This window comes from Poecilia formosa, unplaced genomic scaffold (assembly GCF_000485575.1).
Source record: "Poecilia formosa unplaced genomic scaffold, Poecilia_formosa-5.1.2 Scaffold586, whole genome shotgun sequence".
Taxonomy (NCBI): domain Eukaryota; kingdom Metazoa; phylum Chordata; class Actinopteri; order Cyprinodontiformes; family Poeciliidae; genus Poecilia; species Poecilia formosa.
The window spans coordinates 95,340-111,216 of NW_006800525.1; the positions used below are offsets into that span (position 1 = coordinate 95,340).

General features: G+C 37.4%; 1 protein-coding gene across 7 annotated transcripts in view; it reads right to left on the reverse strand.

Moving 5' to 3' along the window:
• The window catches only part of LOC103129859 (ELKS/Rab6-interacting/CAST family member 1-like), a 167,649-nt gene that overhangs the window by 88,626 nt on the left and 63,146 nt on the right, over positions 1–15,877 (reverse strand). For 6 of the 7 annotated variants that reach the window (XR_001660118.1, XM_016665463.1, XM_016665466.1 and 3 more), the window contains 2 exons: positions 8,580–8,673; positions 1,684–1,830 (listed from right to left, as the gene is read on the reverse strand). Coding sequence is in view for 6 of the 7 variants with exons in the window: in XM_016665463.1 (XP_016520949.1) it covers positions 1,684–1,830; positions 8,580–8,673 (241 nt within the window). In the remaining variant the exon portion in view is untranslated. The remainder of the gene's footprint in view (positions 1–1,683; positions 1,831–8,579; positions 8,674–15,877) is intronic. The other variant, XM_016665465.1, reaches the window with a different exon arrangement.

The following is a 15,877-nucleotide window of genomic DNA, read 5'->3' on the forward strand; positions in this document are numbered from 1 at the left end:
TTATTTTATTATGCTTTACTGTCAAAACTGCTGAAGCTCAGAAAAAATAAAAAAAAAAAGAACACTTGTGAATTAAGTTCTGAACTTTCATTGAGTAATTTTAAGATTACCATTCTATCGTAGCTTTGGGTGAATGTTTAAAGTTATTGCCCAGGCAGAAAGTAAACCCCTTTAACCAAGTCAAGTCTTTTATTGGTACTAACATGTTGTCTTTCAGTGAAGCCTCATTAGTAGCTTCATCTATCCTGCTTCCGATCTCCCAAAAAAATAAATAAATAAATAAAAAATTAGGATCTCCACAACATAAAACTCCCACTGCCGTGTTTTATTGTGGCGATGGTCTGAAAGGAACTAGATATTATTTAGAGGTATTTCTTTAGGCTTCACATTCACACACTAATTTGTGTTGATCTATTATTTACATCTGCAATATGTCTAAGTGAAGAAGTTCAAGGTTTAAGAGTATTTTTTTACAAAGCACTGTAAACTGCTAGTGTGACTACATGGCTCCTTATTTTCTTAATGTCCAGAAAAGTTCTAAAATTGTGTAAATGAAAAGCAAGTTGACTGGAACTTTTGGAGTCACTGGGAGTTAATGTCTCAATTCATGTTCTGTCTCTTCTTCACATGAGTTAACTTGGGTTAAAGCTAAATAACCTACTTCTTCACATGCAACAAGTTCCTCAAGACTGCTTTTCATTTCTTTCCGACTTCTCAGAGGATTAAAATATTGTTTAATAAACACAGTATCCAAGCTGAATGTAAGTTGAGCGTGAAAGTATGCAGAAGAGGAAAAAGCAAGCCACAGTTAACATTGGCTCTGGCAGAATCTTCTAAACTAAGTCTGACCTTCTCTAACTTGGCTCTGCTGTCGACCAGTTCTCTTTTTTCATGTTTCAAGCTCTGGTGTAGTGTGCTCAAAGAAATACAGACATATTTCTACCTCATAATGTTAGTTCTAGTTTTAACCACCGTTAGCTCTCAAATTACTTGTGGCACTCATAAGTAATGCAAGGTCATTCTCATTCAAATGCACACTCACACCGAGAGGAAACATGCTCCCTTGCCCTGTTTCTTTTTCCCACCGCAGACACACCTACACTCACATTCAAAAGCACACACATTCATTTTTCTTATTTTTATTTTTTTATTGGCCCACATTAATATGTAGAGCAACCAGCTAGCAGTCGAAAACATAGACAAACAGCAGGACATGCATGTTTAAAAAAGGCAGACGAGTCTGCAGACCTAAAGTCGGTTTGTTGTAAAAATACATATTACATATTGCATACGCGCGGATGCACGGCATGTTCAATGTGCACACATTTCCATGCAGACACATTTAACAAAGGAAAATAAACCCAGACCACTTTAATTATTCCTGATTTGATTATTTGCTTTAGAATTTCAGCTATGAGCAAAACAAGACAAAAGCTTCTTTAAAAAAAATAACAAAACAAAACAAAACAAAACAAAAAAAAAACATAACTAAGAATTATTTTGGGGTAACACACTATATCGCACAAAAGAGTTAAGTTTCACCAATCAGGCTGCAGATACACATGTAACCGCATGGGGGTGTTGCTCCCATGAAAAGATACTGTACATGAGGCTGTGTGCATTTATAGGTCTGTAATATGCAGGATTGTGGTCCACCATAAGTGTGTGCACCATCATATGAACCTGTCTTTGGGCCTGAACACGGGCCGCCTCCTCCTGCGCCCAAAGGGCCTCCCTATGGGCCGAGGTGTTCATGGTATCCCTCAGAGCCTTCTCCAGCTCCATTATCCGCTCCGCCGTCTCACGCATGGCATCCTGGGAATTGCAAAGCTTGACGTGAAAGAGGGAGAAGAGGAGTAGGTTTCGGAAAAAAAAAAAAAGATGCAAAAGCCAAAGACAGAAGTTTTGTTTTTTTAAATTGCTTTAAAATTTGGTCTGAAATTATTTTTGAGCTCGTTTTTTTGCAACATCGGTTAGTAATGCAGAAATCAATTTACCAGTCATTTGAAATTTTGTTTTGCGCTGATGGTTGATTGGCTAATAAAATGCTGGAAAAAAAAGAAACGTTTTCTGTCTGCACTTTTTTTTTAGCTTGGGACAAATTTAGCAAGAGTTACACACTCATTCTTTGATATATCCTACTCCTACCTTTTGATTATGCTTTGCATGTGGTCAACTTCAGGAATTCTTACATGTAAAGAAATGCTTTCTCACAGAATCATCTTTTACCTCTTAAATGTACCATAATTCCATCTCGTTGAGAACAGAGTCAAGAATAAAAAGATGCCACACAATGAAAATGTACCACTATGATAAAAACACCTAAGTTTTTATCATAACTGGATTTACTCTCAGCAGAGTGTGTAATTCTTTTCTCCATATTTCTTCACCCATGGCTAGTCGTAACCCAACCACAATATACGGTAAGTATTTTCCTCCATCTTCTTTTTTATTGACAAAATAAAAAGAGAGTGATTTTTGATGGTCTCTTCCAGTTTCTATTCCTCAGCCACATTTTTGACATGGGAGCAGATCCCTGACATTTTGTCTGTTTGTAGCAGATACAAACTGAACCACCAATTACATGAATAATACCGTTACATTTTGGGTGAATATTTTTTGCACACTTCTGGAAGTCACAAGTTAAGAGTTTTATGTCTGTTGGTTCAACAGCAAACAAGTACAGAAACGTCCAGGGTAAAATTTGCAAATTTGTAATTGTCACAGAAAAACAAAATAAATATAGCTAAATTACAATTAGCTGCTGAAGCAGTTCTTGAAACTGTAATTTCTAACATCTTGCTGAAAGTTGCACTCACCAATCCTAAATTAAGATCGCCAGGACCAATGTGGATAAATGGGGATAATCTGCTACTCCACAATTTAAATGTATGACATTTAGGTGTTAGATCACAAAAAGAACCAGAAATTGGCTCATAAAAACATGATACTATTTTGCAGTTTTACTACTAGTGAAAGACAACTGCAGAAAATCAGTAATATTTTTCTCGCTTGCTCTCATGTAAGTCATCTGACTTGTGAGTGTGGGTGTGCAGATCACACTGTGGGCTTCCACTCACACAATTTGTGTGTGGCCTGTTTGACACCTACGGTGAGGGCAAGAAAATGATCCTTCTCCACACTGGTTGATGGAACCGTGAAGAAAAACCCGGAAAAGAAAAAATAAACCACCTGATTTTCTTTCAGATTTTTTTACTTTCTCTTTGATTCTTAAAGTGTTGATTTGCTTTTATGTTCACACGTTCACACTATTCTTAGAGCGGGAACCTATCTTGTGTGGATGAAGAAGCCTGAGCAAAGTGCAGGAGTTTCTGTACAGGCAAGTTGAATGACAACTAAAATATCTGAAAGTTCATGAAAACATCCTAAAATTAAAAAAAAAAATCAAACATGACAGTTTCATGTCTGGTAAACTGAGCTTATCCCTCCGAATGGACATGTTGACAACAAAAGCCTACGTATGCAAATGTGATGTACGTAGCTCAAATAGCAGTGCTCGGAGAAAACACATTTTTGGTTTCGTAGCTAGCAGAGCATTTCTTTAAACGGTACCATAGGTCACACATGAGGATTCAATTGTAATGGAGTCTCCAGATGTAGAGAAAGTCATTTCACGAGACATTGCCAGGAAAACACAAGTGGAGTGTGAATGCCTTATCACTTGCCTCTAACAAAATACTTTGCATTAGTTTGAAACCTCTTTTAACTCAGTTATAAAACCGACGCATCAAACCGACACTGATGATGACGATACACCTTAAAGCTGGTAAAATCAAAAAGTGAACTTGGGCTCTTCTTTTCAGCACACCACAGCTGGAAGTAAGCAACATACAGCCGCACACACACACACGCAGACACGTGTTGTGTGTGTCAGCAGCTCAAAACCCTAATTGGTTGTGACGGACGGGCAGTAATTCGATGCACCAAAATCAACAAGGGTCAGTCTGACCCCACACCACACACTGAAACCTGCACACACTCACGCATACACGCCCCGCTGAGAGCGGGCTGCCACCACTGGACCTCTCAAGTGCAACCTGACCAGAAAGCTGCGTCTGCATGCGTGTGCGTGTGTGCTGGCACATGTGCAGTGCGTGTGTGTTTTATATGTATGCGTCAAAGTGTACAGACATATTTCATGAGAGTTTTGTCAGTAACAAGAGAATGCTTCTTTGAAGAATACGTAACAATTTAGAAAGTTGTAAGAATTTTTAAAATCATAGTTTGCGCTGAACGGGTCGTCGCCCGAAGCCCTTGGGAAGGATTATTATGATTCTGGCTCTTTCTGGTTTGACGGAAAGATTGCAATCGCTTTTATAAACTAGTGAAGAGTGAGAAAATGCATATTTCCAGCAGCTGTGAAATTAGGATCCCTTGCTTCACATTCATTAGCACACAGCGTGTGCAAAAATCAATCTCCATATGTGCAAGAGCAGATGAATTCAAAAGGAAGAGAAAATCTAAGTAAAACGAAACCTTAAAACCCATGGAATAACAGTTGTTTGATTTTTATTATTATTATTGACTCCAGAAATTCTCCAGATCTTTAAACAGATTACTGACAGGTGCCGTTGTCTCATCATCTCTAAAAGAGAAAAAAAAAAAAAAAAGCTGTGCAAATGATTGAAATTAATACTTCCGATGTGTGCTTTCTCTGTGTTTGCAAAGTGCAGCATGGTGCACTGGAGACAATGGACCGGAGAGATGTTATCGGTTTGTCCCACATAAACTGTCCTGGAATGACAGGGCAACTTTATTTGTGTGTGTTTACCCTTGGAGCGTGCTATGTTCTTGATGGAACCAGAGATAAAGGCAAAGAAGAAAGACCGCATGGGGAAACAGACAGAGGCAGTGGCCATAACACAACTTTAGTGCTGGATCAAGCAAAAATATGCAGCGTACAGACTGCACTGAAAGGATCTTTGCAGATAGTGGCCTGGATGATGCTATGTTTAACATACAGTTTCCCCACATGAACTCTGTCTGCACTGTAGATACTATTTCCCTTAGACTGCGAATATTATTCAATGTTAGCCAGACCCTTTTATCTTAGATAAATAATTCATGAGACTCTGGTTCTTTTCCTGGCAGTTTTAAACACACCATGATTAATCCGTTGCATAAGAAAACAACTAATTTGGGCCCCCTATCATTCAGAACAAACACAGCTACTCTTTGTCTAAAGTTCTGGCAAAAAATAAAAAAATAAAAATCATGAAACAGCTGATATAATTTATGATTGATATCAGCGTCTAACAGTGTCGAGCCTTGTTTTAAAGTACTTCATTGTACAGAGACACCACTTTTTAAAGTGATTTTAAAAAGTGCCTGCACACACTCACACATACACGCCCCACTGAGAGCGTGTATGTGTGATTTTAAAATCACACATAACTTTTAAAAGTTAAAATCTGCGTGTACAGCAGATTTTAACTTAGTTCTTCCAGGCTGACCTTTAGTACTATTAATATCAATCAGAGCACTGTTTCACCTTTACCAGTCTCACTATAACATCTCGGTTTTCCGAGATTAAACACAAAAAAGTGGAATGAGCAACAGCTAGCTCACAGGCTCAACGTTTACATTACAAAACTAGTGATTAGTCCAGAAATCAGACTGTAGCATGGGACTCAAACCTGAATCTTCAAAGAAGCATGAATATAATTACAAGGTCAGACTTTTACCACCTGAAGAACATATCTAGAATAAAATAACGAATGGCTCAACAAGCTCACAAGAAACTCGTCCATGCATCTGATCCAGTGCTCTGCTGCTCGCGTTCTCACTAAAACTAGGAAAATAGAGAACATGACTCCCCAAAAGGGACTCTAAAGTCTATAAACTGGCTCAGAGAATAGACTTTAACGGCTTAGCACCAAAATGCATTAAATATCTATTATTGTTTATCAACCATCCAGACCAGATCTTCTGTTTCTGATCTACCCTGTTTTCCCAGAACCAGAACCAAACATACAGAAGCAGCGTTCAGTTTTTATGCGTCACTAATCTGGAACAAACTTCCTGAAAACTGCAAAACAGCCAAAACACTGAGTCCCTAAACCCCCCCCACCTATTTAGAGTTGTCTTTGATTAATAATAACTGAAACACTGATCAACATATTTAGTGTACATTTGATGATAATTATTCTTTTGTTGGCATTTGACAAAATGCTTTGTTGATTGTTTCATAATCGGTTACTTAGTTATGTTTGAACTAACTTGTTGCTGAAATGTGTTGTTAAATAAACTTGACAGACTTAAATAATTCCCCCTTAATGATGGTCGGTCATAAACGCATTACTGCCATCTTATTCATATAGAGTGATTTACTCAAGTATCAGTCTGAGCCATCATTGTCACAAAGGGTTAATTCTTTGCTATGCTAATTTACAGAACTGAGAGTTATGAAAACATCCCCAATGTGCCCTTCTACGTGAACCGGTTTCCTGTAAAATTTCGTTCTAATTTGAAGTTCTTGCTTCAAACTGTCTAAAGCTTAAGTCCCCTGGATCCAACACATATCGCAGGCCTTTTTACTGTGATTTGTGCTTTCCTGACCATTTAGATCAGAGCATGTCTAATAGTTCCCAGATCACAGTTTGTGGCAAATTAATTCCAGCCCTCTAATCATTAGGCCCTCCATTTGTAGAACAGGCACATTAAATATTCATCTACATTCCACAAACCCCTCGTAACTTTCTTCTTTTTCTAAATTCTTGTCAACAACTTAAGTTTTACAACTAACAATTATGTTTATGCAACAGAACAAATGTTCTCTCTGCTGCCATGTCCTCAACTTTAATGTATTTATATTCTGTCATCGATATTAGCATATAAAATTTGACAGAAGCCTACAAGTTTATAGATATTATCTGGGTTAATTTGTGATGGCCCTGATGCAACCCCTTTTTCAAAGAGTGATTTTTGTTTCACCACCGATGGTAAAGATGATGCTGGTCTTAACTTTATTTATATTTTACACAGTCGTTCTAAATTTAACTCATAGTTTTCTAAAATGAGCAAGATTTGCAACCTTTAACAAATGGATGAATCATCCAAATAATGTGTTATTGTTTGCTGTTGTGTAGTTCCTTGTACACTGTTCTAATAGCTCTGTAGTAGCCTGTGTTGTTGTCTAAAATATGAGGACACAAAATTGTGATTTACTTGTGAAAAGAGTCTGAGGAACATTAGCTATACCCCCAGGGGTGGTCCTAGCCTGTTTGCTGCCCTGGACGAACAACATTTCAGAAACCGTGTCCATGTTGCCCATTTCAGAAATCGCCACTGTATAGTCCTATTTTATGAACAAGAGATTAGAGGGAGAGTGGAGACTACAGATATTCCTTGTGTGATTCTGTTATCTGCTGTAGTGGAGTTTCTTGGAAAAAGAAAAAGAAAAAAAAAAGCCATCCGTGAAGGATAAGCGGGAAATGATTAAATGGTGATTTCCTTCTGTAATGCGGATTAAAGCAGATAAGAAAGCCTAATTGATCAAATAAACTGTTTCTGTGTATTTGGCGGTGTGTAATTAAACAACAAAAGGCACAGTTTTGAGATCACTTAGATATGCTGTTCAAAACGTGATTTAAAAGCTGTCTTGTTGGAAAAAAAAAATAGCTGTGTTTCATTAGCTGATTTTCAAATTCCTCAAAGCTTGTCATCAACAAACAAATGAAGCAGTGCATTCCTGAATGCCTCTTTCTGTGGTATACATGAATTTATTACACTTAAAGTTTTGCTGACAGTTTAGGCTAATTGCTGTCTTAGAAACTGGGGCAAAAAAAACAAACAAAACTGTTGTGTCGTTGGATCCGTTGTCAGAGAACAGTCGTATAAAACAGCTGCCAAAGAGACGGTGGAACATAATTGGTCAATGACTGGAATCTGAAACTGGATATGCTTTAAAATTAGTATTTCCTTTGGTCAACAACACCATAAAAATCATCTACAGCTGGCTAGTTGTCAGCCTTTACAGTGCTTTGGTTGGGGTCTGCTAGCAAAGATGGGGGAAAAAAAAAAAAAAAAGAATACAACAGTTCTGCTTAAAGACAGGGTCCTGTTCTGTGCTTGCTTGAGGGAATATAGAGGCTACTTCATTGGCCCTCTGGGACTGAATTGGCATGACTGCACTCTGTAGTGGTCTCTCAGCAGATCTCCCCAGCCCAGAATAAAAGCATGCACCGAGTAATGCATGCGGGGAGAGTAAAGCACCTGACTCAGAATTAGATACCTAATTTATCAAAAGTGGTGCATCAAACTGCTGACAAACTCTGTTCTCTATACTAGTTTATTGTGTATTTGTTGTACTACTTTCTGATATGTCCAAAGGGTTAAGATAAAGCATGAAAAAGTCTAAAATACCTTAGACAAGCCACTGTCCAAAACAAATGACTTTCCATGTGAATGACGTGGAAAGAGATGAGACGCAGAAAAGCAAGACACTCCTGTTGGTCCTGGCAGGAATCACGTAACGTACTGGTGTGATGATGTGAGGAGAATGTTGTCCCGACACCACAAATGAACTCATTTGCGCACACACATAATGTCATTCCAACCTGTGATAAAGAGTGTGGATGTCCATCTGCCAAGGCATCTTTCCTCATCTCGCCAGGCACAATCTGCTTCTGGATATTTGGAGACTTGATTTGCCTTCAAGCAAAGAAAAAAAAACAAAAAAACAACCAGTGATGAAAAGCTGGATGAAGAAATCAAATTAGAACATTTGCTATGTGGTAGTCATTATGTGATAAAGTAAGACATGTTTGGTTTCCTTGAAACCTTTATTTGTTTGAGCAAGCATAAGGATTTCTTACAGTGTTCACTTACAAAGTTTAAGCTTGTTAGTTTATTTATACTGTAGGTCTATATGTTAGCATATGCAGTAACCTTTGGTTTGTCCACTTTCGTTCAACCTTAGCATCAATTAAATTAAGAAATAGATTAGAGGTGTGCCGATCGATCAGCCACCGATCATAATCAGCCACCGATCATAATCGGCCGATTGCCGTGAAAAAGTGTATGATCGGTGATCGCCGATCACGGTCTCTTGTTGCCGATCACACAAACCGATCACCTGCATCGCATTTCGCAGCCTGCCTGTGCAGCTGGTCTCCTCTTTCCTTCACACTGCGCAAACGCGCAGCAACAAATCCTAAGCGATGTGGAACTATAAAGCACTGAGTGAATGGAGAAGTTTAGGTGTTGCGGCGGAAATTTGAAGCACGTGGGGTGAAGCACGTCAAAATGCATCAACACGACGAATCTAATATGGCATAAAAACAATGCCATACTTGACGGAGTTTGGCTACATCGAGGCTCACTGTAGTAAAAAAAAGACATACGGAGGATCAGATAGCAGGTAAAGCAGCACACAGCTACAAACACTCACCCGGATTAACATGACTGTCAGAAAGCTAAACAAATAATCCGCAAAATTATTTAAGTCTTCGAGCTGCGATGTAAGACGCTGGTTCTGCTCTCGCTATTGAACCGCTGCTACAGGTAGTAATATTTCACAGATGGAGCTTCGCTTCTGCTCCACCTGGTAGTGACTCTCACACCGAACCTGTTAAAAGCTGCAGCATCTAACCTAAAAAAATAAATTTTACATACGTATTAAAACTTTCACTGTCCTAACATGAGACAGATAATCTCTTAAAAAAAATAATCGATCTCCTCCCTGTTCTGCATAATTACTCCGCTCAGTCAGAAACAGCCAATCAGAACTAGCACTAATCAGCTAGCCGCCATGCTATCAGGAAGTTTTCATTCAGTAACTCAGGAGTGTTTATTGCAAGGAACCTGTATTTTCCTTTGAATGTTAAGTTTTATACTTGATTTTTTTTGGCAATGTTGAGAGGTTTTATTTTGACTCTTTGCATTATTTAGCCTCTTCAGAGCTTTCATACGTTTTAAGTCTGTTAAAGATAGTGTTGCCGATAGCAGTACAATTTGCACAATGCCGTTTTGTTTAGTTTTCTAATTGGAAAAAGTTATTAAAAACCAGTTTTTGTCTAATTTAAGGTGAATTCATGGTTCTTTTTTTCCACATAATGTAACCGGTAGGGTTTATGATTAAAAAAAATAATTATGTGATCGGTATCGGTGATCCGCCGTGATCGGCCCTCGTGGGTGATCGGAATCAGAATCGGCAGGAAAAAACCTGATCGGCACATCTCTAGTATAGATACAGTCATTGGATGGATTGAGTCCAAATTAGATTTCTTTTTAAGACATTGTGTATTAGGTGTATTATTTTGAAAATCTTTCAAAGAACAGCAATTAATAGGGCATTCTATTTATTTGATTATATGAAATAAATCATTGCCAGTGAAATGTCCACAGAAAATCCCTATAAAACCACTAATTTGTTCAGATTTGCTACTGCAGCCAACAGAACAAATTTTTATTTATTCATTTATTATTTTTTTGGAAGGAAGTCTCCAAGCTTAGTTATTTAATTTATAGCTAAGCGGCTGTAACACACCAAAAAAAATTACACAAATTCAAAAATTATTAGAACATTAGAGAAAAAAACTATAAATATCGGGGACTTTTTTACAGCACAAATGTTTCAGAGGCAAATGCAGGACTCACATTTATGGACAATCATAACACAGCAAACTAAAAGATGGTCAAACTGTGAATTACAGCAGGAGAGACTGCTGTCAGGGAGACCTCTCTATGAGCAGGGTTGACAGAGTGTGGCTGGCTATAACAGAAACACATCAAAATAAAGGACAGCCTGCACTAACAGCAATATTAAAGAAAAATAAAAACATCAAACGGGTTTAAAAAAGCAAACGTGTTTTCGTTGTAGCGTTTTCATCTGTACATTTCTACATTTAAATTAGATCTGTGTGTCTTTTACTGTGTTGAGACATCAATTGCCATAATATAAATAAGCAGAATTGTACTGAATTTCTGTCTAGGTAAAACACAATCCACCTACTGTTTTGGAGAGTTCAGAGGAGAGGACTTGGAGATTTGTTCGGTAAGCCCTACTGTTTTTGAAACACTGCGTTATTGACTCACTCCTCCGTACAGAGCTGAGTCAGGTTTGTAGTCGGCCTTGTTTGCACAACTTTGAGTTGGCCACTTTTAAATCTTGAATTTAAGAGTGGCCTTTTGTTTGGTTTTTGTTCTGGGGTTAACCAAGAGAATCCATGTCCTTCCGGAACAGTATGGTGACGGGACATTCCCATGGTGTTAATTCCTTCCATTTATTTGTATTTCACCTTATCGTAAACAGGCTGACCTTGTTAGAATAGACAACCTGACTTTTGTAAGACACATTTTCATTTGCATATGCTGTAACTGTTTTAACAGATGAGTGTGGCACCTTCAGTCATCTAAACATTAGAGACTCAATAGAAAACAGTGTTTAACATGTAAAAAGCTTACAAATTCAAGACACGATCATTAGGTATATTATGAAAAGGCATTATAATCCTAGGTATCGTTTATTCTTGCAGAAAGAAAATATAAATAATTTTGACAATAAATTAGACTAATTATTGCACAGTAATAAAAAGGGCCTAACCTTTTTGTTTAATACATACATAAATACTTTCAAATGTATATGTAAATACCTTTTTTATAGTTACAAAAATTAAACATTATTGCTCTAAATTGTGACCAGATTTAAAAGCATGTTACTTCATGTGCGCAAAGGTAATTTTATTTTTTTTATTGCAACGTTTGCACTGTTCATGCAACTAAACAGCTGAGCCACAGTGTGGGCAATAAATCAGACACAGACAAAGGTTCTGTGTGTGTTGACTCATTATTGCTTGGCAGACATGAACAAGACAAGACTCAACTCATAAAGGTATAATGCTTCGATGTAAATCTTTCAACAACAACAAAACAAAAATATATATAACCCAGTGTTGCAAGTATGTGCACAGACAAACACACATTCCTGAAAACCTAACAGTGACAGCAAACTTTGTTTCTAACATAAACTGAAGCTAAAATGGGCTTGGATGTCTAAAGGTGCACTTATTTGGTGCAGTGTTGTTTTTGTAAGTTTTGTCTTTTTTCATCAAAATAAACTTTTATGAGCTTTTTAATGCAAATGTTTTTTGTTTGTTCTTTTTTGAATTGAAGAAAGATCGTTCATCAACTGAAAATGCTGAAAAAAGAAATCCCTAAAAAAATTAAACAATCAATCGCATGTCATTGGGAGTATTTATCCTCCTTCTCCCAGAGAGTTTAGGGAGTTTCTGTACTGAAGAAAGAGCCAAAATCCCTCCAGAGATTTGTAAGCCTCAGCTATAAGAAAATGTCTTATAGCTGAGCTTGTCATCAAATGTTTTGCACCGCCATGTTTTACCAGCCCACTGACTGGTGGAAATATGCACCATTCCACCTAAGGCCCTGCAAGGATTAAGTAGATATAATTTACAATGTTGTTTATTAACCCCACATTGCTGTATTAGATAGTATTGATTATTTATACAGAAAAGGAAAAAATAACAATAACAGAACAAAACACCGATACAAAAAACCAAACAGGAGGCATGCACATAAATTTATTGAAAAATATATATTTTTTAATACTCTGATAATAGGTTTCACTTATTGAAGCATGAACATTTAAAAATACTTCATTTAGATGCATCTATATGACCAATTAATATATATAAATTATTATTATTATTTTTTTCCTATAAAGCTGACAGTGACAAATTAGTGCTTAATAGAACCCTCAAGCTATACAAACACGGTGTGACCAAGCAGCTGTTAAAATGCACCGCATTATTATTCTACATCCACACTGCTGTGTTTACTCTGGGCAAAAGCTACAAGAAGCTCCCACATGTGGGCAAATATTTGCTGTCACAGCTTCAGGAATGATGTGGGCATGTGCTGGTGTGCGTCAGTCTGCATGACTGATGTTGCTGTACAATTAGGGTGAAGTCTGACAAACAAGATGCTGCGTTCATTACCTCACTCAACCTTGCCACACACAACAGCATTTTATTGAAAAGGTTGTTGTCAGAAATTACAACAGACAGCTCAGCATGTCTGATAATGTTTAAATCCCACATTAGAAAGCCACACACTAGCTCACCTCTTTTCATGTTTGTGGTTAGTGTCTTTAGTGTAAGTAAGAGTTACTTTATTAACAGCCCTGATTTAAATTTGATGAGCTTTTTATTCCTGTTCAAATTGATAACAAAAAAAACATTCTCAATTTTCCTGTGCACACATACACATCAAGAGAGAGCTGCTCAGATAGATTTAGATCTCTCAGTGTGTTTTTATAAGCTCAGAAGCATATCCATGAAGAGCAAAGTTGACACGAGGGCATATCAGCTATCACAAACATAACCTCTACTGGCACAGGTGTACAAACTAATGGCCAAGTTGGTCCCGTTTGATAGCCGATATGCCCCTATATTTCTGTACAACATGAATATAAGTGTTTTGCCCCAGGTGAAGGCAAATGAGGGCACTTAGAGTCAAGTATAGAGGCTGGGAAGGGTGCAAGAGGATGAGGGAGGATTCAGACTAGTTTATTACTGAAATAAAGCACATTTTTCACGTGTCATTGCAGAGAAAAATGAAGAAAGAGCAAGAGAGCAGCAAGCACCTACGTCCCTGACCTCAGAGTAATAAATAATTTTTTACACTGCCCTTTTCTTCATTCAACTTGAGAGCTGCACATATACACTTTCCAACACAAGCAGTTTCATTTTCGGGCTGCCAAAGTAAATCATTTAGTTCGACACCTCAAACACACTGCTTCCATTTGTGAAATCAAAGAAAATTTGGGGGAAATTAGGTAAGATATTCTGAAGATAGTTGTCAACCTACAGGATTCTGGTTCATCCTTGGATACACTTTCTAGATGCTTCAAGGTACCTCATTTGTCTGTTCAAATTATTTTGTGCAAGTAGAAACACCAAGGAGACGTTAAGCCATCAGGAACTCTTCAGGAAGGAGACAAAATGCTTTTTTAAGAGAAAGAGATGTACAAATCAGCTATGCCATATGTGAAAATACAATTGTTCCTATGTTCAATTCTGCTGAGCTTATCAAATGACCTACTCCTCAGTCCAACGCTCATAAGAATGGTTGTAAGTGACAGATGCAAAGGCATTGTGACAACGTGCTAAAGGTGGCATGGCAAAGAGAACAGGAGCTCCTTAAAGAGACACAGACCAATTTCAATGTGTCCCATTGCAAAGTCAAATTTATTTCATGTTTAATAATATATTATTTGTGCCACATTTTTAAAACATCTCAAAATACCATAGTTACTTGATAGTGCTTTGAATTAGCACTATGTGCCTGGAAAATACATAATTTAAATCATTGAAGCTTGATGTTTTAAAGTCACTTTACAAGTGAAACTGCCTTTTTGTGCATTCTTGTCTACCCAGAGGACAACAGTTAATGTGCCCTTGAACAGGAAACGGTGGCATCACTGGGGCTTCTGGGGCTGAGGAGTTGCCAGCAGCAGGAAATTGCGCTCGTAATTCAGGCCCGCATTATTAAGCAATATTTTGCTCAAAGGAGAATAAACTTTTACATAACTTTTCCATTTTAAATGAAGGTTTAAAGGGAACATTTTATTAGAAAATATTCCAATTTGCATTTTCCACCAAATGAAATTTTGTCTCTTCTACATCGCCTTAATAAAGAGCGCCATGAAAGTTTATCACGGTGCTGGCAGTTATCTAAAGTATGAAAATATTCATGGGAAAAGAGTGAAAATCTGCAGGATAATTAAAGTTGTTAGGTCAAGTTAACCGTGGGAATGTGTAGTTTGATCTAGGCTTTTATGCTGTTCTGAAAGATTGAGAGTGCCTATTTGTGCATGAATAAGTGAAGAAGAAAAAGCTTAAGCTTACGTCTCTATACGTTTAAATACAATAAAGTGCAATGTGATGATATAGATTGAGCCCCATTTTGTTAAAACACGCCTCTTCTGTTGCAGGTGCGACAGTTCTGTTTATAGTTCTGAAGCAAAGAAGGAAACATGCAAGTCAGTGCTAATCCAAAAATGGATTCTTAATCTGCACCAACACCTGCAGCAGATACACTGTTTACAAATATTTTCAAGAGCAAATATTACAAAAAGAAACTTTCGAGGTTGTGTGTGTTTTGGCATTCAGTCAGGCATTACTGCATCTGGTGTTTGATTATAATCACAGGAAAGAGGCCAAAAGTTGTATTTGTGTGTTTGTGTGAATGAAAATTGTTGTTTGTCAGAATTTGTAAGCCACCAACTACTAATTTCTTCCTGATGTGGGACCCTTTGTAAATTCCCCTACAATGCATGCAACTCACAAGCTGACCACTGGCACAGCTATACACACATTTCCACTAATATTCCCACAAGCGCACCTACACACACCTCCCTTTTTCTTGAGCCCTCCCTCACATACCAGAGTGCTTACCCTATATGTTTCTGTGGCAGGGTGAGACTGAAAAGTTGATTTATTTGAAAAGTTGATCCCCATCACCACACAGAGGGGGTTTATTTTTAATTAATTGTGTAGGACTGTAAAAGGTTTATGTAAAGAAAAATCCCACAGGTTAAAAAGAAAGTATATATATGTGCAACCAAAGAAAAAGGCATTTTATTCACATTTTAATTTATCCTTTGCCACCATGTGCAGTGCCATGTAAAATTATTTACGTCCCTTGAACTATTTCATATTTTTTCATTTCATAGCCACAAACTTTAGACTATTTATTGGGATTTATGTGACAGATCAACAGACAGTAATGAATAATTATGAAGTAGAACATAAAGTATACATTGTTTTTTTAACTTCTCTTTTTCACAAACAACAAAACCCCAAATAGCAAGTGTGTGTTGTTACAACTGGAAGTC